This window comes from Desmodus rotundus, chromosome 9 (assembly GCF_022682495.2).
Source record: "Desmodus rotundus isolate HL8 chromosome 9, HLdesRot8A.1, whole genome shotgun sequence".
Lineage (NCBI taxonomy): Eukaryota > Metazoa > Chordata > Mammalia > Chiroptera > Phyllostomidae > Desmodus > Desmodus rotundus.
This window is the reverse complement of record NC_071395.1, coordinates 2,234,983-2,258,987: the sequence shown is the minus strand read 5'-3', so window position 1 is coordinate 2,258,987 and position 24,005 is coordinate 2,234,983. Positions and strand designations below refer to the sequence as shown.

The window sequence follows — 24,005 nt, the reverse complement described above, 5'->3', positions numbered from 1 at the left end:
CTGTTCACACACTTTGGGGTTGCGAACTTCTGTGTACGTGTCACTGAGATCTTTCCTTAGAAACAATTTCTTCTCATATTTTTCATCATCTTATGCCTACGTTTTTGCAACTTGCTTTTTCCATTTAAATATCACACGCCGCTTTTCATGTCGGCAGCTGTCCCTCTACATGGGATTGAGCATGACCGCGGCAAACAGATGTCACTGTAATTCAGCCACTTCCGTCCGCGTCACACTGGCTCTGCTCACTCTCCCAAGCAGCCGTGTGATACACGTCTGTGTTGCTGAACATTTCCATCATCTCGTTGGGACGGAAGCCCAGGACTGCTTCAGTGAAGGGCACACAGCTTTTGAGGGGTTTCTTTATACAAACTGCCTTCTACGGAGAGTGTGGGAGCTGAGCTGCGGCCACCTGTGGCCTCGGCACCTTCTTCCAAGGGTGTTCGATTCCACAATGGTGGACAAGTCAGAGCCTGTGTGGTCTCCAAGAACAGGTCAGCGGTTGGTTCTACATCAGCAGTGGACTTTAGGTCAGTGGTTGACTGTAGGTGAGGGGTGGAGTTTAGGCTAGGTCACTGATGAACTGTAGGTCAGCGGTCGGCTCTAGGTCAGTAGTCAGCTCTGGCCAGTGGTCAGTTCCTGATGTGATGTGGGGGACATCACAGCCAGGACAAACGAGGCAGAGGCTCACAGTGCCGGCAGCGGTGCAGGAGGCCGGGGCAGGTGAGCGGGTCGCAGGCTTTCCTCCGCTGGCCCCGCAACTGGCCTCTGTAGGGCCAACGAGCACGGTACTCTCTACCTGGCTGCAGGTGTGTGAGCATCTGCTCCTGTGTCTGTGTTTTCAGGACCTCATGAACAGGGAGAAGAAAAACAAAATCCCGAGCATGCAAGTCGGCTTCATCGATGCCATCTGCTTGCAGCTGTATGAGGTATTTCCATGACAACCGCCAGACTTGCTACACTCAGACTGTTACGAATTGAAACCGCGAGTAAAGTGAAGGGGTCGGCATTAGGCTTATTTATGGTTTCTTCTACCGATGAACATGCTGTTTGCAGCGAGCAGGGGACACGTTTTATATTTACAGTTCCTCAAACTTTGCATGCCTCAAAGCGTAACCGTCTGTTGAGTGCCCGCTGTGGGCGCTGGGTGCTACACAGGTGCAGGGACACTGAGAACCCTGTGCCGGCACCGGCCCTGGGGAGGCGCTGGGCACACGCTAGTCAGCACATGCTTTTTAAATGGGAGTTTTGGACTAAAGAAAGAAAACTATCCAACTCTTTCCCTACATTGAATACTGTAGCTTTAATATTGTTAATAAACTTTTCACGAGGATTAAAAGGCGGCGGCTGGGAGAATGTTGCAAGTTCCCATTTCCATAGACCTGCTGGCTTGGGATTTTTGTTTGAGTTGAAGCTCTTTCCCCTGAAACACCCACTTCACTAGTTTAGGTATTTGTGCCCTGAGTACAGAAAAGAGATATTGTCCTTGTCTTTAGAACTTCAGACAAGAAACTGTCCCAGTTTTGTTTGGAAAAGGGCATTTCTCCTGGTGCTGTCACAGAAGGTCAAGGCCAAAAGTAGCCTGCAGTCCTGGAATCCAGACAGTCCCCAGACTCGGTCTGAGAAGTTCACCTCCCAGGACGCGGGACTGCGCGCCCCAGTCGGGCAGGCGTGTGGACCGTCATTCTCACCCGAGCCCGGGTTCCAGGCACCCAAAGAATTTCTCAGCAAAGCTGGGGCTGCTGAGAAGGAGGAAGGAGAAAGGGGGAGGAGCGCGGGTGTGTCACACAGACAGCGTGTCCCCCCGTGCGGAGTCCATTGTCCCCTCCCCTGCACAGCTGGGCTCAGAGCGCTGCCTCCCACACCCCCGGTCTCTGCTCGTCCACGCCGGCGCTCTCTCCAGACTAAGAACACTTCGGTGCCAGGTGCTGGCGAGTCTCCTGATTTCTCCCTGTGTCCAGAAAACGCAGTCAAAACAACAGACCCCCGTGCTAGGGCTTTCCTCTACATCCACCTGTGCACAGGGCGGCCCCTCACCAACTCCGCTCCTAAATGCTACACATATGGACACGTATGTTTACTGTTACTTATTACAGAATAATATTCTAACTGAGTGAGAATGAGGAGAAGCAAAAAGATAAAATGACCTACGATTCCACGGCTGTTAACCTAAAAATCCAGAATGATCTTCTGGAGGGCGGGCCCCTTGTAGGAGAGGCTCCACCGCCCCACCCCGGGAGTGTTCTAGGAACGCATCTGTATGGGCATGTCAGCGGGCACTGTTGTGAGAGGCTGCCTGTGTCTCCGGGGTAGTGGAGAATTTTTTTTTTGAAGACTCTTGACCCTTTTCAGGATGGGGGATTTATGGGCGCACCTGCCCACACTGAGCTGAGTGTTCAGCAGCTTTTGACCAAAAACAGCACTACCCCCCTCCCTATTCACCCAACTTGTCCCAAGTGACTGTTTTTGTTTCCACGGATGAAAAAAGTCGTCCAAGGGGAACATTTTGTGTGTGAGAGGCGCCCCGTTGTCGGGGGGGGGGGGGGGGTTGCCTCAGTGTTTCTATCATAAAGAAATCCGCAGTGAACCGTTCATCTCAGTGTGCATGGTGCGAAATAATAATGCCACAAAGCGTCATGAAGTAATCTGTATTGGAATCGTGGATAACAAAAATAGATTCCAGCGCATGGCACGAAACTCTTTTACGGAAAAGCACGAAAGCCGAGGCGGCGGGTCCAGTAGCGCGTAGGGAGAGACGTCTGCGCAGGGTGAGGGCGGAAGGCACGGTCCCCCTGCAGGGCGGCTCACGCAGGCCCGGCTCCCCAGTTCAGCGCTGTGATTTTCTGGAGTGAGTGTTTGCCCTGGGTCTGGGCTGGGACGCACTCCCCAGCAGTCTTCCTTGGGGTCATGTTATAGCATGTGAAGACCCCGCGGCCAGCCAGGGTCCTGCCCGGGATGAGTGCGGGGCGGCTGCGCAGCCTGGGCAGGGGGCGGTGGCGTCTCCAGCACCCCAGCAGCTCCCTTTGTCTCACGCCCCCCAGGCCCTGACCCACGTGTCCCAGGACTGCTTCCCCCTGCTGGACGGCTGCAGGAAGAACAGGCAGATGTGGCAGGCCCTCGCCGAGCAGCAAGAGAAGACACGGGTGAACGCGGCCGGTGGCCAGGCCCCCCGGAGCTGACGCCCGCGGGCTGCGCGCCCTGCCCCCCCGGACACTGCAAGGCTGGGGGGCCCCTTCCAGCACTGTATGGGTGTTTTCGCACAGCTTTTGAGAGCACAGCGGGAACTGCTGCTCTTTGGGGCAGTTCCCCATCTCTGCGTGCGTGTTTTGTGCCACTGAATGGGTGACGCAGGGGGCTCACTGTCAGCACGGGGCCCACGCGGCGCGGCAGGAACCTGAGCGCTGGAAGTGCGAGCTGCATTCTTGCCATCGGGTTGGTTGGTTCTGCTTGGGAATTTTCAATAATGAGTTTTGTGGTTTTGGAATTGCCAATCTTTCAAGAATGTTAGAATCTTTTCTTTAAAATAGGCTAGGAGAATATTGAATATATTCTAGGGCATTTGACGCCTTCGTAGGGTAGAGAAAAATTGTGGGCTGAGGAGATTTTAAGGGGAAGGGGAGGTATTTGTCAACAACGTATTATGTTAACAAAAAAGTTAAAACTCGAAACAAATGTAAAGGACTGTAAGGCAGTATTGTAAAGCAGAGGTATTTCACTGATCATCGCTGACTTATCGAGGGGCAGGTGTGACCCAGAAATGCAGGGGCCGGCGTTCCTCTTTTGCACAGTGTCCTCACGTGCAAAAGTTCCCGTGCGCTCCTACACCCAGGCCATCTGGGTCGGGGAAGCAGACGAGGCGGCAGGCGGCTGCTTCCGGAAAGGGAAACCTGCCCCAGGTGCGTGGAAGCGCTGGGCTGGAGCAGGGAGACGGGCCTTTGTTCCATTTGTTAGCCCTCCCCCGCCCCCCAAAAACCGCTTCTGAGTTTCCACCACAGGCGTGGACAGAACAGCCCTGGGGTTATGGAAGTGCAGTAGCCTCAAAGGCCTTCCACTAAAACACGTTTCCATTTGCATCGTTTTTTCCTAAACTGCCTAAAATCCAACATGCTTCTTAAGTTTTTAAGATTCTGGGTGTGTATGTGTATCTTGAGATACTGTCTTTATTCTTACCATTCAGGTAAAAAAATAATAATAATAAGGCAAAACAAATTGTGTGGCCTTCACTTTGCGGTGAGAGGCCAGCCCAGAAGGTTACCGACTGTGAAGGCTGTGTGGTATTGTCATGTGCTAGTATCTCCGGGATGTCATTCTGTTTTTACTTCCTGTCACACAGATGAGGTCTGTCAGGTCACCTCTTGGTGGCACCGGTGTGTGACAGCAGGCTGGCGCTGAAGTCACCGTGTGCACACTGGCGCACACCTGGCGCACACCTGGCGCGCACCTGCGCTCCCTTGGCGCAGCGCACCGCTCGCCGTCCGCATGCCCCGCACCGAGACTCACACCGAGGCCTGCGGTCATGTGCTTCCGCAGCCGGCCCGACTTCTCCGGCACCGCTGCGCGGCCCTGCACGACAGAGTAGACTCCGCCCGCGGCGTCCGCGTCTTGTTCACAGGCAGAAAGATGAGCTTAGGTGAGAGAGTGTGCTTTGCCCTCAGGTAGAGGTTGATTTTACTTCACTGGCTTAGAAATGAGAAGCTAGGCGAGGCCACGCCTGGACATTTTCGTACAGAAGAGTAGTTCTTCAGGGCTGGTCAGCTGGTTCACATGTTAATTCTTAGGAAAATCACCCCATTACATGGATTAATATCTGCTGTGTGGGCACAGATCACAGTTTCCGTTCTTACGTGAGTATATTCTGTCCAGTGTCTTTGTAAGCTGGAAACACACACAAACATATGTATATGTACAGGGTGGGCCAAAGTGGGTCCACAGCCGTTTGGGTGGAAAATAAGACAATAATAGGTGACAACACAAGGATAACCTCCGTCCCAGGCATGCACACCTGTAGAGCTGCTCTGGCCCCACCCAGTGTGCGGCCCTCCCCACACAAGCCTGCATCTGCATTATCCAAGTAGCTCGTCCTTGTTTAGCTGACAAGCATCACACGGTTCCCTTCGAGCTTGAGCCTCCCAGCCCCCACTGCTCACTAGGCTGTTTCAAAGCTCCCTGTGGAGCTGCCCGGCCTTCTCCTCTTCCAAGCGCTGGCCGTGGCCGCCCCGGTCCTGTGCGAGGGTGTGTAGGTCACAAGCTCTGGGCACCGGGACCAGCCCAAGGAGTCATGTGCCAGCAAAGCCTCTGTCTTCCCGGAGGGCATCACAGAAGGCAGCCCCTCCGTCAGCCCTGGCGGGCCCTGGACACAGCTCTCAGGATGGGACATGGGGCAACGGAGCACGGCGACCTCATCCCACATGTCATTTCTTACACCAAGTTTCCGAGACGGAGAAAACAGAGCCGGCACCTTCCCTTCACTCAGCCTCTCGTGCAAGTCGCTGTGAGTGAGAGAGTCAGAGCTCCATGAGCACCTGGCCCAGGAACAGGCCCTGCAGATGGCATGCTCACTGGCAAGCTCTCCGTTCTGAAGACAGCCCCTTCCATTGCTGTGGCGGCCACAGGAGGTGCAGAGAAACGGGCGGGAAGTGCTGGGATCTGGCAGGAAGCTGCCACAGGTAGACTCCTGCCCCACAGCGCAGTGCCTCTGGGCTCACACAGAGCGTGGATGTCGGGTGTACCCGTCTGACCGTGAGTTTCCCTGTGTCTCTCACCAGACTGTCTCTGACCCTGCACAGCCCGTCACAAGCAGCTGCTTTCCTTTGCTTCCACAAGATCGGTTTCCGATGGGGGTTGGGGGTGTCCTTGCCACCCTGTCCTGTGACGGCTGCAGCTCAGCAGGGTGGTGTGGCTCGGTGCTGTCTCAGACACGCACCAGTCCACTTCCAGCGGCACCCCTGGTGCAGGGTGGCCGGCTCAGTTGCAGAGACGGGCACCGTCCGGGCACAGTCTCAGCCGGCAGCATGGGTGGCGAGACACTCGGCAGCCCTGCGCCGAGTGGGCCGCCTTACAGTGAAAACTGAAGGAACGACATGTCACTCTGCTTTCATCTGTGACAGTTTCCCAAGGGCCCCTTTTCCCGGAACTTAGTAAGACTCCGCTAGTGCCCACTCTGGCCTCTCACGAGTAGAGCACAAAGAGCCTGAGGCCACCTGCAGTAGGGAGTCACTTGTCCCACCGCCAACGCGATTTCCCCCGCGCTGGCCAGGCGGAGGCGGTGCAGCCCCAGCTGGGTGGCTGTGCACAGTCTGCACCCCTCCTGCTCCGTCGCGGGGAGCTGCGCAGGGAGGGTCGAAGCTCACTTTGCCCATCCATGTCCTTCTTAAAAAAAAAAAACAAAAAAAACCCTGTGTGAACGTGTCTGAACGATGCTGTTGGAAGCCATGTAAATAGTGGAAAACAAATTTCTATTACAGTTTAAGGAAAGAAAATCTTCTGAACCATCACTAGCCACTGTTAATAATACCTATTTGTATTCTGATACCTTTTCAATATGTTTGAACAAACAGAGTTTCTGGCACTATTTTTGTACTAGGATAAAGGAGTTCCTGTGTATATCATGTTTAGCTCTAAGTCACTGTAACTCACCGTGGCCATCCTCTGCCCACCATGAGAAGCATTTCAGAGACAGATCACTTTAAAGGACATTCGCGTGAGTGGCCCTGCAAAGCCGGGGCCGGTCAGGGCGGTCTCCCATTGCGCAGACCCTCACCTGACAGTTGCTCCCTCATGTCCCCATGCTTTGTAAAAATAAAGAGTGGACAGCCAGGTGTGAGTGCGGTGTGGTTCTTAGTGGGTGTTGAATCTGAGGCAGAGAGAATGGGCCTGACGGACTGAGGGACTTTAAGTCAAGCTGACCTGTGTGGTCCTATTTGCTTAGAAAAAAGTCCTTTCTGGAGCCCAGACCCCTCTCGGTCGCAGTCCTCGTCCGAGTGTTATTAAACAGCCCTGGCTCCCGGCCTGAGGCACCGTTTCCCATGCTCCTCACTTCAAGGTCCCAAGAACACTGCGCTGCGGGGGACGAACAGCACCAGGCTCGTGATCCTGAGGCCCGAAGCTCAGCATGAGGTACTGGCCGAAAGCGTGAGCCGGAGGCCCTCCCTGAGCCATCTGGTTTCAGAGCCCATGCTCATTCCACGTGGCTCTCTTGTTAAGTTTTAATCGTAAGAGGCCACAAGTCCATTCTCACGGGTTCTCGTGGGCTACCCAGAAGCTCAGGAGACAAGCAGGTTTGGCGAGCTTGGGTTTCACTGGGTTGCAATGCCTTCCAGGGCTGCTCAGGCGGTGGCGGGAGGTGGGATTCAGTGCTGGGCTCCTCCCTCCTTGTTTGGTTTCCCACCGGACACGGGCCCTGTGTGTGGCCCAGAACCTCTGGGCCCAGCCCAATCCACAAAGCTAAGGGCAAACAGGACCACCGCCCAGTAAACAGTGTTGTAGATTCTCTGACCACTAGAGAGCACCAGATATTTAAAGAGGTCATCCTCCCGGAATGGGGTCAAACGATGCCTAGGAACTGCTTTTTAAAGAGTTTTACTAGCAAAAGAAAAGTAAGTGGAAAAAATCAATGGAGAATTAAGACCGACTCACTGTCCTTCGTCCAGCGGTCATTTCTCCGTGATTTTCTCCGCAACACTAACTGACCCCCTGAGTGTCTCTGATTGGTGGCCGCTGTTGCACCCACGGGCACCTCGTCCCTCTCGCAGCAGACACCCCTCTGACCCACCCCCCACCGTCCTTGCCATCAGCGGTGCTGCCTCCTCATCATGTGGCCCCTGTGTGGCCTGTGCAGATGTCAGGCGTGGCCTTCGGGTTTGAAGTGACAACCCCTTCAACAGAAACCCCTTCAATGTGCAGAGATTACACTCTGATTTTAAGCTACTGTCAGCCTCGAAAGGAAAAGCTGTGTGTTTCCAATTCACAGACCATTTGTTCAAAACAGAAATCCATAAGACTTATGAATGGAATCAAACTACTAATCATTTGCACCAGAAGAAACCTGCCTCACTGACTGGCGTGTCTGATTTCCCTCTGGCGTGTGTGTATGTGTGTGTGCACACCGTGTGTAAGAAAAGCTGCAACCGAGCAAACCGTCCACCCTCTGACCACAATCCCGATGGCACACACTTGACTCCTCTCTGCACTGCTGGACAGGCCGAGTGGCGGGGGGAGGGCTGAGCACCCACCGTGACCTGGCCTCAGCACCTCCCAACTCACAGCTCCGGCAGTGACCAGCTTTGGGACCGCATTTCACTTCCCGTCAGCTTCCCCTGAGCCCATGGGAGTGTTTTTAGCCTTTAGATGACCCCAATCCAGCACATTCTTGTAAGAAACAAGCTTCCCCTTTCCCAGCCAGCTCTGTGCACATCAGGAATTCCCTGGCCCGGCTCACATTCTGACCGAGGAGGACAGGCCTGAGACTTGGACAACCACCCCCCCGCCCCCCCACCCTCTCCAGCGAGGATGACAGAGGTCGTTGCCAAGGATGCTTCTGAGCTCAGCAGCGGAATAAGGAGCAAGCTTCTTGGGCAATGATGGCAGAACTGTGACTGATCGTCCTCCTTCCGCCTCTCGAAGCCACTGCTGCTCCTTGGCGCTCCTGGCTCCACCCCAAGCCTGCACACACATTGGGTTCTCCCTGCTCTAAGAACTCCCCCTGAATCCACCGTGCCCCCACCACCAGCATCCCGGCCTTTGTTCCTGTCCTTAGAAGGCACTCAGCAAGTACTGAGTGGAAGAATACATTGCCATGCTTTCCCACTTGACAGAAAATGCAATTTTTTATACAGAAGGGAGAGGGTAACCCCAGTGAAGGACAACAGAAAAACCAATGCAGCATATTTAGAGATTCTCAGTTGGACAAGAGCCAAAACTGAAGGTGAAATAACAAACTGAATTAAACAAATTTTCAGAGAGAATACGTGTTCCCTACCGTGAAAAGTACGCCGGTTCCCAGGCCTTCGCTAATAAACTGGTGAGCACTGGTGGAGCTCCTGTGGGGGGTCTCGCCATGTTGCTAGGAGCCAAGGGAAGTGCACAGCATCCACAGGCCCAGGATCTTGTGGAGAAAACCAGGTTCACACTTAAAATAAACAAGCAAACAAATGCTGACTTTCGTTCCCGAAACAGTTGGTTCCCTGCATAGGGGTCAGGCTGGGCGAACTCCTTGGGCAGGCATCAGGGGCTTCTCGACCTACGGAGGCCATGCCAGGGGCCAGGACAGCAGGGGTGACACTTAATTCAAACTTGAGGGTTGCAGGCAGCTCCCTGAAGGGCGTGGCGCCTGGTTGAACCCGGCGATCGGGGAGACAGCTTGCCAGGCAGGGAAACAGCCCGGGAAGCCCAGCAGCAGCAGCTGCCCGTTGAAAAGGCTGGTTTTCGGCCCCAGGCTGACCTCCGGGTTGTGCAGATGGACACACGCTCAAGGTCATGAAGCGCAGATCTGGCACATCGCTCTTCTCCGCACGCCCCGCTGCCACCCCACGATCAGAGACGGGGGGCAGAGCCGCAGGAAGCCTGGAAGTGATGCTTCAGGGACCGAAGCGACACCTCCATTGAGAGACTGCAGCAGGTTTGATCAGCAGACTCATCGAAGACCTGGCTCTCGCTCTAGTTAGGTGGACTTCCCATCTCCACAAAAGCACGCACGTCCCTCTGTGCTGGGTGAACCCCCAAGGGCCAGGCAACCCCAGGACGCGGAAGCATCAGTTGTGGCCGCAAGGACAGCTGCCATAGGAGGCTTAGCAGTTCATCGTGCGAACTGTCTACTTCTCCCCAGAAAGAGACTGACCGCCGCCCAGAGGGGCTGTGCCCGACCGGGAAGGAGCTTAGGGTGGCAGGCTGGTCTCAGCCATGCAGGAGGCAGGTTCCAGCGGGAGCTGTGGCCCTGTCCTACAGGGTCCGGCACCCACCCGAGCACCTGCCCCAACCCTACAGGGACAGACCTCTGTGCTCCAGGTTCCCCGGGCTGCAGACTGTCCCTTCAGCCCACAGCTTCATCCCTCCCAGCACCTCCCTGACCTAGAGGGGCTGCCTGGCTCAGTGCAGGGAGCAACACCCAACCTAAGTGAGGGACAGCACTGAAGGCCGATCCAAGTCCCAACCTCCAACCTCCGACCTCTGACCTTGGCAAAGCACAGGTCAGGTGTGCCCCCCCCAACTCCCTGCCAGGTCCTGCCACCCTGGCCCACTCCCAGGGGTCTCCCAAGGGCGCACCCTGCTACAGCCCCGTTCCACTGTTTAAACGAGGGGTGGCTAGGAAGGGATTTATTTGGCTGTTCCTTGCACCATATGTGTGAAATGTGCTCTCACATCAATGCACACATTAATAAAAATACCGAGTAAACGTGCGTTTCCTGAATCCCGTCTTTTCTTTGGAAGAAGTTTGACAGAAACGAGGACTTCACGATACGCACTCATTTTCGCCCGCAGCCCTGGTGCCCCTGGGAGTCCACAGGCCCTACACCGACAGCTCCTCCGATGAGCTGGCCGTCCGCTGCAGGGGCCGCCCTGCCGGCAGTCCCCAGCGTGTTTCAGGAGAGCGGGGTCGTGCGCACTTCGGTTCCCGTGTCCGCGCCTATGCTGTGCGGGCATTTGACAGAGCAGTGTCTGGGGTCTCGGAGGCCACAAGCCACGGGCTAAGACAGCTTTTTGAATTAGAATCAGTTCAAATCCCAACTATGCTGCCCCAAGCAGGCATGGTCCTATGGAGTCCTCCTTCCTGCGGCCAGGACGTCACAGCCAAGTGTATAGGGCAGGACGCTGTGCAGGCTGGGCATAAGGAGCAGGGTCACTGAGGTGACCAAGGCCGACAGCTGACTGCTGACCACGGGGCGCGTCGCAGAACGGCACACTGCATGGACTCAGGAGGGACCATGCTCATTCGTACCTGGTTCCACAAGGCGGCCAAAGGTTCCTTCCCCGGTTTAAGAGAATTATCTTTGACCGTTGGCACCAGTAATAACTCTGTATGATGTAAACTAAATAGATAACAAAACTTATTGAGTAAATTGCCCCTTTAAAACACCAGCTTTAAAAAAAAAGTGAAAATAAGTTTCACAAAAGTGTCCAGTGCCTACAAGGATGTGCCAGTGTCCTCAACACAAAGTCCACCTTGCTCCTCCGCTAACAACTGTCCCCAAGGCCCCTGCGGGGTTGGGAACACGCCCCTCACAGAGAAGCTGACAGCTCCCTAGCGGGCAGGCCCCTGCTTTTTCCCTGAACGAGACCGGGGTCATTGCCCTGCGGGGATGACAAACGGGGCACAGACCGTGACCCCAGGGTGGAGCCTGCAGGGGGCGGGGGGCCTGCAGAGGAGGCACAGGGCTGACGTGACCCACTTTCTGGGACGTTTCTAATAGGAGAGCAAGTTCTGTGACCCTCCCCACATGACAGACCCCTGTGCTGGGGCCGACGTGGGGAGGCGGACCACCTAGGCATCCATCCCCTTTGCACCTGGCAAGTGCCCAGTTCACAGGTGAGGCTGGTGTAGCACCGGCCTCTGAAGGCTGTCTTTATTCTCCCTCACATGCAACCCAACACACGAGGGGCGGGTGGGGGGTGCTGGGTAACCGCAGCATGCGGAGCACACTTCCACGGGAACTGTAGGGCACAGAGCCCGACAGTCAGCACAGACACACACGGCGGCGGCGACTTCGAGAGCGGCTCTGAACAGGCCGCTCCAGCGGACGCGCTCCGGGGACCAAGGACGAGGGCGGCTCCCAGCGAGCATCCAGACAGCCCCAGGACTCAGACAGCAAGTGCCCCCTGCACTCAACCTGTCTTTACGTGAACTTGGGTACCTTGCTCGCCGTGCCTTTGGCATTCATATTTACTTTAAACCAGTATTTCCCTAAAATATTGTCTATCTTGGGTGCTGAGTTTTGCCCACCCCTCCTCCAATTCTGCACTCAAGGTGAGGGCCTCCCCAGCTGCCCCCAGTCCTGGACCTGACCGAGGGGCACAGGTAATGAAGTCTGAGCCTCCCTGTGCCTGCTGAAGCCCGGGACAGTGCACAGAGGTGGGTGACTGTGCAGGTCCTCTGACAGTGGGTCAAAGCATGGAAAGTGAGGGTCGAGATGGGAACTAGAGGCAGGAATGTCAGGCTGGGGTCATTCAGCCAGCATCCTGTGGGAAGAAGGTGGAGGGCTGCCCGGAGGCGGTGGCTCCAGGATACATTGCCAGAGGACAGGACCTCAGAGCACTGGCAGTGACCACGTGCAGGGAGGGCCTGCTTGTGTGGAGCGGAAGATGAGGGCCAGAGCAAGCAGAGGGGCCGCCCCCAGCCCTCCAACCCCCCAGACCTCCAGGGCAAGGCAGGAAGGATCGCATGCACGCTCTTGCTAGGAGACCGCTGGGGGCCTGCAGCCAGACCCCTGCACGGGGCGGCGGGGACAAGCAGTCCTGACTGAGGGAAGAGCACAGTGTTCCGTGACATGGCAGACAAACCGCTTCTAAAGGTTGAACTGAAACCACGACCTTAACATTGAAGTGACCTTGGGCCTCAAGGCCCTGCTGGGGAACTTGCCCGTTACAGCCTCCAGGAGGCAGGGGCCTCGGAGAACTGTGCCGACCACCACCCCCAGCCATACCCCTCCCGGCCCAGGCCCTGGGAAGAGTTTATTATTCACATGGTCAGACACCCATGGGGCTGCTGCGTTTTCATGGGGCCCAGGGATAAACCTCACCCAGTGACAGATGCAGGCAAGGATGGGTTTGCAGGGGTTTGCATTGTCGTTAAACTCCCTACCTGGGCCTGTTCCACCTGGGGTCGAGGAGGGTGAACAGAGAGATGAAGGTAGTAGATAAGCAGAGAGGTAGTGAGGGCCAATTAAGTTGTTAGAGAGACTGAGTCCACTTAAAGTGAACCGCTGCTGCTGCTGCTATTGCGAAGGAGAGCAGCACACTGCTTGGGGGCAAACGTCAATGTCCCCTGAGGTGGCTTAGGGGCCTTATCTGTGTTTCAAAGGTCCCTCTCCCCTGCAGATGAGCTGGCTGCAGAGAGAATGCTGCGCCCTGATGCCATTCACGGGGCCCCCATGGCTCACTGGTCTCGCCTGCCTGTGCCCGGGCGTCCTCAGCGGCTCCGCTTTGCTCCAGTCTACGTGCAGGCCCCGTGTTCTCGGCAAGGTTGCAGGCGGGCCTTTCAAACCCCTCCTGTGCTCGGTGCCGCATGAAGGTGTATGTGCGGCATGCATCGGTGTGTACACACACACACGTACATAGGAACGCATGTCGCATGAGTCTATACAAACACCCACCGGCTGCACCCTGGAAGAGCTGCCCACAAACATCACAGTAATCACGGCCGGTTGGTAGGACTAGGAGCCCTCAGTTTTTTTCTTTATGCCTTTTAATATTTCCTAACTTATGTGCATTCACTGCTCCTTCACTTATGATTTTGAATTTTCTTAACAATGTAAAGGAATACTTAATAAAATGAGGGAGCGTTAAGACAGCTGGCCACTGTTCACGTGTGTATAAAACACCCCCACACTACGACTCCCTGTCACGTCCAGCCAGCCCGACGGCTTCAGGGCCCACAATCTGCACCGAACTTCCTCTCAGGAAGCCTGCGAACAGGCGCCTCGACTGGGTGGCACAGCAGGCAGGGCCCAGGCGTCACACTGGCGACCCCCTGGAACCAGCGTGGAAAGCCGGGGCCCCTGTCCGCTGTTACGCAGCCTGGTAGCCACTTGAGCGCTGTGCCTGGAACAGAGACACGGGCAACAATGGCTTTCATTAGGGAGCACGTGTGTGCCTGGTCCATGCTGTGTACACTCCGTGCCCTCAACTCTGGAGTCTCTTGGGAGACACAAGCAGGTTGGCCAGCCGCTCGCATCGGTAGAGTACGTGTGCAGCGAAGGTTGCGATGCGGCTGCTGGAGCACAGGTGGAAACAGGTGAGCCCGGGCTGCAGGTGGAGGCGGGCGAGGCTGGCTTTTGGAGAGTGGCATTCTGCTGCTTCCCAAAGGCAGAGTGGGTGTCCGCGGGGTGAGGGAGGGGTTTCCAGGCGGAGGAGGAAGGGGTGCAGACAGAGAAGTGGTCAGGGTGGGAAGGGGGAGCACAGCTTCAGCCCAGGGAAAAGTGGGGGAGTGTCCTTACTGGAGCAGCGTCTGAACCGCATGGAGAAGGGAAAAGGCCGGGCTCCAGTGTGGGAGGACAGGGAGGCCACAGCTGACTGCAGTTCTCTCCATGCCAGGCGCCAACGCGGGTGGGGACACAGAGAAGGACGGAGAGGGTGGGGCCTGGGGACCGGGGGCGGCCTGTGGCCTGTGACAGAAGGCAGGACGGTGGGGATGACTGATCGCAGTCTGCAGCCCAGGGTGTTGGCAAGCAAAACATGGAGGGGACGAGGGTCAGCGACTGTGAGGCCAGTGTGACAAGCAGCTCGCCCACGTGGACTTCGAGGTCGCCGGGGACGACGGCAGGGCATGGGTGGCAGTGGGCCCGGCTGTCAGTGATCGACAGCAGACAGCAAGCTGGATGGGCACAGACGGGGATAGTGACAAACGGCGCACAGGACAGACCACACGAGGGCACGGGCTGGAAGGCGGTGCCCCAGTACAAATGGGCTCAGGCGAAAAGGTTTTCTTAAAAGGAAACACAAGGCACACACAAGGTTTAAATGCAGGCTGCGGCCGTGGGGAGCGAGTAGGCACCACGCACACCCCGCCCTCCGTGTGGCACGGGGGCCCATGGGGACAGACCCAGGTCACAAAGGCCAGGAGGAGGAGGGGTCACTGGACTGACCCTAGAGCGGGTTGTGAGCCGGCCCTCTCCTTGTGAGTGAATGAACGGCAGCGATGACCCCCCCACCCCCCACTGCCCGCAGCTCTGTAGTCTTTGGGGAAGAAACCTGACCTGCCCTCCCAGGTTCAGACCCTAAGACCTAACAGGCCTCCAGGCCTAGATGCAGCGCTGGGTAAACCGAGGGGCAGCCAAAGGGCTGCCCTGTGCCCCTGCTGTGCTGGGACCTCCCGGTGCCCCTCCACGGACCCCACGCCCCTCCCGCGCCAGCGCCCCAGCCCGTGGACAAGTCGGCCGGCCTGGGCCTGAAAAGCAGGGTTCAGGAATCCTGTTGAAGGCCTGAAAGCGCGGTTTCCCGTAAACGGAAGTTCACAGACGACTGCAGAACTTCTTTCCCTGAGTCTGACGGGGGCACAAGGGCTGCTGTCATCTCCGGAACCTGTCCCTTCCCAGCGGCTTGAGACACGAGTCTCCGGACTTGGGGGTGGTACTGGTGTCTCCCTGCTACCGCGACTCGGCGGTTTTTGTCTCTCAGGGGCTCCCTGAGACCTTTGGGAGGTCGCTGCAAGGAAGGCGGCTCGCCTGGCCTCTCAGGGGCCGCAGGGCCTGAGCACCAGAGGACAGCAGGACAGCAGGACAGCAGGACAACACGCGGGGAGCACGAGATGGGGCCGCAAGACTTTCAGTGTGTGCACACCCCGGGGACGCAGTGGAGACTGCACGAGGCTGCAGGTGCGAGCAGGGGCACCAGCAGCCGCGTCCCTGGAGGGGCAGGACTCGTGGGTGTCAGCCCCCTCCTCGGGGCTGACGCCCCTCCAGGGAACAAAAGGTGGGGCAGCCCCGCTGAAAGGATGTGCCCGGCGGGCGCAGGGAAAGGGAACCCCGTGTTCCCCTCAAATGTGCCGGGCGCCTCCCTGTGCTCTGGGCCCCAGTGGAATCGTGGGCAGGGCGGGGAGCTTCTCTACTGAGGGAACAGTAACAACAGGTTCTCTAGTCGCCTCACTCGCAAGAATCGTGGCTTTTCGTTCAGGCAGGTTAGTAACCGCAACTCCGCTCTGCGCGCCAGGCTCACGGCTTTCCGCCCGCCCCCCACCCTCCGGCCCGGCACCAGAGGCCTGCGCCAGGAGAGACGCTGAGCTCCCTGCTGCAACCCTCCTGGCCCTCGTGTCCCCCCACACCCGGAGTCTGCACGTGGCCGGCCGTGCGCACAGAACCCAGGAGTGGTGCCCATGAACCGCACGGCCGACGCCTGGCGTCCACGTCCTGTGCACGCAGCAGCAGTTTGCGCCTCACGCTCCCTCGTGGGGTCCGCATGCCGCCCAGCCTCACTGCTGCCTCCCGAAATTTTCCTCAGCGGCCATCGCCCCCCAGGAGCGAAAGACAACCAGACTGAGTCTGCCCTGCATGTGGTGCTCTGCCCCGGGTTGTTCCCCCAAACCCCCAGCAACCCCAAAACACCAGGCAGCGCCACCTCAGAGAAACGAGCGCCTCTCTGTCTCGGTGCCACACGGGCTCTGAGCTTGCAGCCGCGTTTCAGTGGAAAGCCTCGCTGGCACAGCAGCTGCCTCTGCGAAAGTGCAAGGCCATTACCACTCTCACTTCCCACGTGGTATTTGGTACACGCTCCGAATTACGTTATCTCCAGCAAAGCGTGCACTCTGAACTTGTGAGCAGAAAAAAAAATCTATCATCAGACTGTAGCACACATTCTAATTCTTAAAGCAAACAAATCGTAGTTCAAGAAAGCGTGTGCGTAGCAGGTTGCAATTCAGCTGAATTTCAGAAGAGGAACTCGGCTGTAGGAAGAAAAACCCGCTTGGCCTTCTGTGAACTTAGGTGACCTCTTGAACCTCGAACTTCCACATCACAGCACGAAGTTGGGGCTAAGATAAGCAGCAGGATAAATTCCCCCCGAAGGACGGCCCTGGGTCTCAGTCTTCCTTCCTAGAGGCCGACTCCACGCAGACCATGGTGTTCGACGGGACTTGGAAGATAGACCGGAATGAGAACTACGACAAGTTCATGGAAAAAATGGGTAAGTGCTTCATCTTTAGTGGTTCCCTCTTTTGCTTCCCGCAGGCATTTTTGTACCCCCTCTGCACCCCGGGGCTGAGGCAGGGCCCCTGCTGTGGCACGAGGGCCCAGGCGGTGTGCTGGGGTGCAGTGGGGAAACCGCCTCCTCCCTGCTCCCACCAGGAAGAGAAAAGACCCCGGCGCTCTCCCCGGAGCAGCGGAGATCCAGGAGGGCAGGCTGAGCCCCCATCCGGGAAAGCCGGCAGGTGTTTCTGGTTAGAAAGTAAGGAACGGCGGTGTGTCACCGTAACTCCAGACTCTAGAAGGCTGGATTCCAGGGGGTGGAAAGGCAAAGACCATGTGATGAAGGGAGGGAAGGCATCCTGTCGAAAGCCGCAGTGCTGCATAAGGAGACGGAGTTCTCTCCTCTGACATGAAAGCCTTTTGGAGCAGTCTCGTGACAGTCTGTGGTTTCTAAAGGGGTTTTCACTTAACTGGTTTCAGTATCTGTGCCAATTCTCTGGCAGCGCACTCACTGAACAAGACAGGCAAAAACTTTTGTGTCCTTACCACAGAATAAAAATCTGCTTCCATTGTAACCTACAGTTCAGAGATTCTAAGTGCAAACGTGGAATTTGCACATTCTACGATGATGAACTTGATGTAAAGATTGAGAACTGTCTCATTTTTGTGACAGAAATGCCACAGAAGGCAAAGAGAACTATGAAGTTCGGAATCTAAAACCATTACGGAAGGCAAAGGTGCAGTAAAAAAAGAATACCACACATGCAGAATTAAAGTTGAACACCCTTATAAATAAATATATGCATACAGTTTTAACCTTCACTTGTCCTATCTGGAATTTGGCTTACTTGACACTGAAACAAAAATTTTGATAACTGTGGCAAAATCACTTAGTTCTAAGATTCTATAATTTTATGCTTCAATTTTTCTTAAATTTTGGAAGTGCTCTTCCTGTGTTGGAGCCTGAACTTTTTCTACAGAAGCAATCTGAATGCTCTCGTGCCAAGGCCACGCTCCCAGGGCGCCCCCTGCTCCCCCCAAATATGAACAAGGAGCTAACCCGGAGCTGGAGCTGCGGCTCTGACCTCCCGGCACCCGATGTCGCCCCCTGCAGGCATCAGCGTGGTGAAGAGGAAGCTGGCAGCCCACGACAACCTCAAGCTGACGATCACACAACAAGGGGACAAATTCACAGTCAAAGAATCAAGCGCCTTCCGGAACACGGAAATCGTGTTTGATCTTGGCGTTGCTTTTAATTACACCCTGGGGGACGGAACTGAACTCACGGTAAGCACTTTTTACGAGCAGTGCATGCCTGACTTTCCCACACAGCGCTGCTAAAGCAGCCCCTGCTTTCTGTCCCTGGGTGGCCGAACCAATGTAGGTCTCCTTCATTTACGAGTTTATCCACAGTATATATCTCACAAGCTGGCAGAGCATTTAAATGCTTTCATTTTCATCCATATCTGTAAGGAACCTGCACTGAACAGTAAAAAATAGAAAAAAGCCCGTTCAGCGACTGAGTATAGACCTATTCATAAAGTAAAGCCTGGTGTTTTCAACTTCGCGTAGCTGACAGCAACAAAAACGTGCAGTTCTCCAACTTAAACCACAACAGGCATTTAATAAATGTAATCGAGACAAGAGCATAACTGACGAAATCAGTGAATGAGTGAGTGGCCAAACGGGAGGCTCTAACCTACAGGTAAGTCGCACCTTCGAATGTTGAAGATAGTAAATTTTAGGGGATTTTATGTTTCAAAAGATTTTTTAAAAAACTTTTTTGTCCTCAGAATATTTCTAGTTAAATTATATGTTTGCAATGACACTTAAGTTGTTCAATATTTTATCAGTTATGACCTTTCAGAAATTGCTGTAACAATTACCTAAGTCTGAGCCAGCACGCATTGGTGCCACACTTGGGGCGCACCTGAGTGAGACTGTGCACAGCCAGGGTCGGTCCTGGCCCCATCCCCGCCCCTGCCCTGGGGCTGCACGTGGCCCCTCCCGGCTTGCTCCCTCATCTGTGCAATGGGAAGTGCCACCCCCACTTCTCAGGGGCACCTGCCGGTGGGAGGGGCCCACCTACACAGCTCAGCGCGGTCCCTGACACATGCAGACCCTAAAGACGCTCTCTTCTTACTTTGTTATTCTCGAATAGGGGACCTGGAACCTTGAGGGAGGGAAACTTGTTGGAAAGTTTGCACGGGTGGACAACGGGAAAGAGCTGCGCGCTGTCCGGGAGGTTGTCGGCGGTGAGCTGGTCCAGGTGAGCTGTGAGAAGGTCATAGCTACCCTCCAAGCCCAGAATGACTACATAACATAATTTTATTTCCGTGGTTGCTGAGCTATGTCTTCAGTAAATAGACTATTACTTTTCTCATAAAGCCTCTGATGTACAAAATAGAGATCTTTTCAGATGCCTATTTACTGAAGTGGACGTCAAATACACTGATGCCTACTTTAACTGAAGGTGGGACTGCAAACCAGAACGTGTTTTAATGGGTGTGTTCTGCACCTGTATGAAAGGTCACTACCGAGTGCAAGAAAAAATACTACGAGCGCATTTCGAAGCTGTAGGGTAGATGTTGTATGAACCTACTCCAATCTTCTCTCAATTCAGCCTGAGTCTTACCGCTGAGCTCTCCTGCCTGTTAACACCTTTCAGACCTACGTGTACGAGGGAGTCGAGGCCAAGAGGATCTTCAAGAAGGAGTGAGCGCTGTCCCGGGGGCTCAGCCCGGAGTGAGCGGACGTGGGGCGCATGTCGCCCCTGAGCCCCTGGTCTCTCTGCACCCACCACAACGCTACTGACCGGTTCGTCCTTCTGTCAGCGGTGACCACTGACTGACATTTCCAGTCCCGCCCAAGCAAAAGAAGTGAAAGCTAATTAGGACTGGACTCAGTTTACATTCTCTAAGATGTACATTCATCGATGTTCTAGAGAATTTGTGACCTATTTTAAAACAGACAAATAAATATTGTCCCTACATTGCTGTACAAGTAGTCTCTCCTTTAAAAACAACAAAAAACAAAAACGACGTGGCACAAACATGTGTATTGATAGGTTTGGGGGGGTTTTCCGCACATCTGGGAAACTAAAAACGTAGACCACATTGGGGGACTTCCAAGTCTTGCACTGGCTTTAAAAATATTCAGTTGTCAAGTAGAGTATTACAAAAACTATACATCCCAGCAGAAGATGCAGAGACAAGAAAGGCGAATGGAAAATAAGCCCCGCATGAGCCCCGCCCCAGGCGCTGTCTCGGGTGGGAACGTGTCCTCCCCACGCCCCGCTGCGGCCGCACGGGAGGACCCAAAAGACATGCCCCTCAGAGACCTGCAGCCCGTCCCCACCTGTCAGGGACGCCCAGGCCCGGCTGAGCAACCTCACACAAACTTCCCACTCCCCCAGCCCCTGCTGTCCTCCCAGATCAGAGCCTCCAGGCAGAGTGCGGGCTCCAGCGCTCTGGCCCTCAGACCCCGACCGTGTCCCCTCCACCGCCAGCCCCTCCTCGGGGGCGGAAACCTCCTCCTCTGCTCAGAGTCTCATGTGGAGCTGCGTGGCAGCAGGGGTGCAATGGGCGGGCAGGGGTCGCTTTTTACAACTTTGTCTCCATGAACTTTTGCTCTGGGCGCCTCTTCACACAGACGAAGGTCCCAGCGTTCGCCCAGCTCCCGCCGCGACCAGGAGTGCCCGGTCCCGACTGCCGTGTGTGTGTGTGTGTGTGTGTGTGTGTGTGTGTGTGTGTGTGTGTGTGTGTGTGTGTGTGTGTGTGTGTGTGTGTGGCGGACTCGCTAGAATGCGGAGGGAGAGATCTGAGTGTGAGATGTAAGTGAGCAGATTAGAGAATCTTTTGCAAAAGCAACAACTTAGGCCCACTGTTCATTTGTAACGCCACTGGAAACTTTGCGTCGGAAATAGTCATCACGTAGATCTTCACGTGCCCTGTTTAGAAGTAAAGGTTCGAAGGGTGCCCACCTCTCTAACCTCACTTTTCTGCGTGTTTGAAACGGGGAAGGCAGGTGCTGGCTGCACCTGAAAGTGGGGGGGAAGGGTGGCACACTGGTCTGCTCACCTGTCTGACGCTGTCTGGGGGCTGACTGAGCACAGGAGCTGAACGCAGACCTGGACACCCAGTTCGGGATAGCAGGGTCTATGCTGCTACCCAACCCGCTACAAATAAAACATCTTAAGACAAAGCGCCCCCTAACTCCCCCATGGCGCCCCAGAGCAGTGCTGCTGACGAGCCTGGAAGACGGCGGCCTGCCAGGACCCAGGCCCGTCTTGGTTTCTGGCCACACCATGGGCTCACTGTTTCCACAGCCTGCACCTGCTCCAGGGTGACACTCCCACTATGTGTTAGGGCCGGAGAGCAGACTGTCACTTGCTGAGTGGCTGCCACTGCTGTGACCCCTCCTTGGGAAGCTGACCTTGGCATCAGGCTGACCCAGCTGACCAGCGCAGGATGCTGACCAGGGCAGCCGGCCTCACAAAGTCTGGCCAGTTCATGAGCGCTGGCAAAGGGACGCCCCCACTGCCTGGACCCAGGAGCACTGCTCCTTGGAGAGTCTGCACAGTCGTTGGTAGGAAGGAAAAAGGTCTGAAGGGGACAGAGTGGGGAGGCAGCGCAGGAAGGTCACAAGTGTGCCACCAGGCGCAGGCAGAGCCCAGGCCGAGAGTAGACGACGGGCAGTTAGTTTCTCCGGGGTTGAAAGCGCGGAGACACACGAGGAACGTGGTGTCTGGGACACGCTTTAAGATGCTCCCCCCCCACCTGGGCGGGACAGAGGGAGGTACAGAAGAGGCAAGACTGGTCACAGATGACCACTGCCGTCGCCCTTGGAAAGTGCCGACACATGACCGGTCCGCTGGGTACCAAGTAGGTGACAATTCATTAACTTTTCTCCCCGCTTTCGTACCTGAGATTTTTTCATAACCAAAACTTAAAAATATAATACATATGGATATAACTCCAGAAGCCAAGTGCACCCCACCCCTTCCTCGCTGTGACCTTGTTCTGAGTCACCACCATCTCTCCCCGGATTCCTGGAATGACTCCCACCTTCTACGCCCCCTACCCCAGCCTTAGCCTCTTTTCAACACAGCAGCCAGGGAGACCCTTAAACGTCGGCCTGAGATCACGGCCTCCTCTGCACGGAGCACTGCCTGTCTCCCAGTCCACTTGGGGGCCAACAAGGGCCCTCATGGTGGCCGGCAGACGCACGTGGTCAGATCCCTCGGCCCCTGTCTGACATCCCTGCAGTCTGCAGTGTCTGGGGGAGGAACGTTCCAAAGAGGAAGCAGCCTGGAGCAAAGCCCAAGGGCAGGAGCAGGAGGAGAGACACAGCACACAAGGAGCACCTGGTCAGAGTCCCCAGGCCCCCTGGAATGACTGGAAACGAGCACAAAGTCTGGGAAATGCAGGCGGACTCAGCCCTCCCGGCCCGTGGGGACAGTGAGCAAAACAGATCGGGCAGGGGGGTCACACACACTCCCACCTGCTACCCCGAATTCAAGGGCTGAGCCTCTGCCGTCCTCCCTCGGGAAATAGGGACAATGGCGATGATCTTCCGAGGCTGTGTCGATGGAGGTGTTGCAGACAGAACACCCAGCAGGATGCCCGGCATGAAGCCCACACTCAATAAACCGAGTGACCCCCACCTGTGCCCTTCTCTCGCAGAGAAAGCCGAGCACGGTCTGTCTGAATGCCAGGAAGCCTTCTGTGAACACGCGCTCGCTGAGCCCTGTGGTCGTGAGAACTCAGCTCCCGTGTGGCCTGGGAATCCACCAGCTGGGGACTTCGGGCAAGCCACTGTGTCTCTTTGGAATTCAGTTCAGCACTGCTGCAAATGAGGCAACGGGACCAGGTGGCCTCTCTACTCCCTTCCGGGGCTCAGAGTCTACGACCTCTGGACAACACTCAGTGACCCCCCACCAGCAGAAAGTGCCGCGGTGACAAAGGGTGGGGGCAGGAGCCGTCTTCCGACTCCTCAGCGCAGCTGGCTCTGCGCTGTGCCGGTCGAACACAGTGCCGTCGCTGCACCGAAGTTCTCGGCGGGGCCCTGCAAGCTCGAAGCCAGTCCTGTCCCTGTGAGCCAGCTGTGACGAAGTATAGAAGCTAATTTCCCGTGAGCAACCAGAGACTGGCAGCAAGATGCCCTGGGCACCTGCAGAGAGGTGGCAGGGGTGGGGGCGTGGCTACCTGCGGTCTGTGGGCACCAGGGTGGGAAGGTCAGAGACAGTCACTCTGGACAGTCAGGAAATGCGTCTGCCCTCGGCTGCCACCTGCTGGCCCGGCCCATGAGCACGTCCAAGGCCTCTGAGGCAGGTGCAGCCCCATGGGCGGCGCCCCAGAGTCTGGCAGAGCTGTGTGCTGCAGTGTGACCTCCTCACCCAAGGCCCCTCAGTCCCAGCTCCCAAACTAAATGGCAGTGACACAAAGTCCCCCTTCTGTCCTCCCAAACCACCCCACAGCGGCTCCCCTATTCACTCGCTGTGGGCCACGCTCAAGTGACCCCTGCTGGACACCCCTGGGAAGGGGCCCAGGTCATTAAGAAAGTCATCAAAGAGACTCAAGGTCTTGGGTTCGTCTGGGGTCTGACCTGGAACACAGACAGCGGCAGCACCCCCTTCAGCGGGTGCTGACACGCAGGGTGGCGTCCACCCAGGACAGCAGGCCCAGGGACCGCCCTCAGGCTACCGGCCGGAGGAGCCGTCACTGGAGAGTGACAGCAAGTGACACAGTCAGTGGCAGAGGAGGAAAACTGTCGGGGGTGCGGAGCGAGTCAGTCAGAGTACGCAGAGGGCTCCTCCCAGCCTCCTGCACGCCCACAGCGGACGCCTTGAGGGTGAAGGGTCCCTGCACCCCCAGGAAGAGAAGAGGGGCCCCAACCCGGGTCCACGGTCAGTGGGCAGGGCCTTGTGGAGGGAGAGGCCACAGGTGGCGGAAATCCAGGGCGGGCACGGAAGCTCTCCCGGGTCTCCGCCCAGTCCCAAGGCCACGTCCGCAGAGCACAGGACCACACTCGCCAGGGAAAGTACCTGAGCGCCCACGAGCAGAGCTCTCCCGCAGCTCGAAAAGAAGCGAACCGAAAGGGCTTTAGGGAAAGAGTGTATGTCTACTGCCATTTCTCGACTTTGCTCTAGGGGACTTTTTAAACAAGAGAGCAAGA

At 56.2% G+C, this 24,005-nt stretch overlaps 2 protein-coding genes and 1 long non-coding RNA gene across 11 annotated transcripts in view; 2 read left to right on the top strand and 1 right to left on the bottom strand.

Annotated features, from left to right (window-relative positions):
• Positions 1-6,816, top strand: part of PDE5A (phosphodiesterase 5A) — an 84,294-nt gene extending 77,478 nt beyond the window's left edge. For all 7 annotated transcript variants that reach the window (XM_053911096.2, XM_024568574.3, XM_053911094.1 and 4 more), the window contains 2 exons: positions 846-929; positions 3,042-6,816. In XM_053911096.2, the coding sequence (XP_053767071.1) occupies positions 846-929; positions 3,042-3,179 (222 nt within the window). In that variant the 3' untranslated portion in view covers positions 3,180-6,816. The remainder of the gene's footprint in view (positions 1-845; positions 930-3,041) is intronic.
• Positions 1-24,005, bottom strand: part of LOC123480625 (uncharacterized) — a 140,105-nt gene that overhangs the window by 110,038 nt on the left and 6,062 nt on the right. For all 3 annotated transcript variants that reach the window (XR_006656712.3, XR_006656710.3, XR_006656711.3), the window contains one exon: positions 8,978-9,103. This is a non-coding gene — a long non-coding RNA (uncharacterized lncRNA). The remainder of the gene's footprint in view (positions 1-8,977; positions 9,104-24,005) is intronic.
• On the top strand, positions 16,520-19,819 carry FABP2 (fatty acid binding protein 2). Its single transcript, XM_024568576.4, has 4 exons — positions 16,520-16,827; positions 17,944-18,116; positions 18,991-19,098; positions 19,498-19,819. The coding sequence occupies exons 1-4, from the start codon at positions 16,761-16,763 to the stop codon at positions 19,546-19,548; spliced, it is 399 nt and encodes a 132-aa protein (XP_024424344.1). The 5' UTR covers positions 16,520-16,760; the 3' UTR covers positions 19,549-19,819.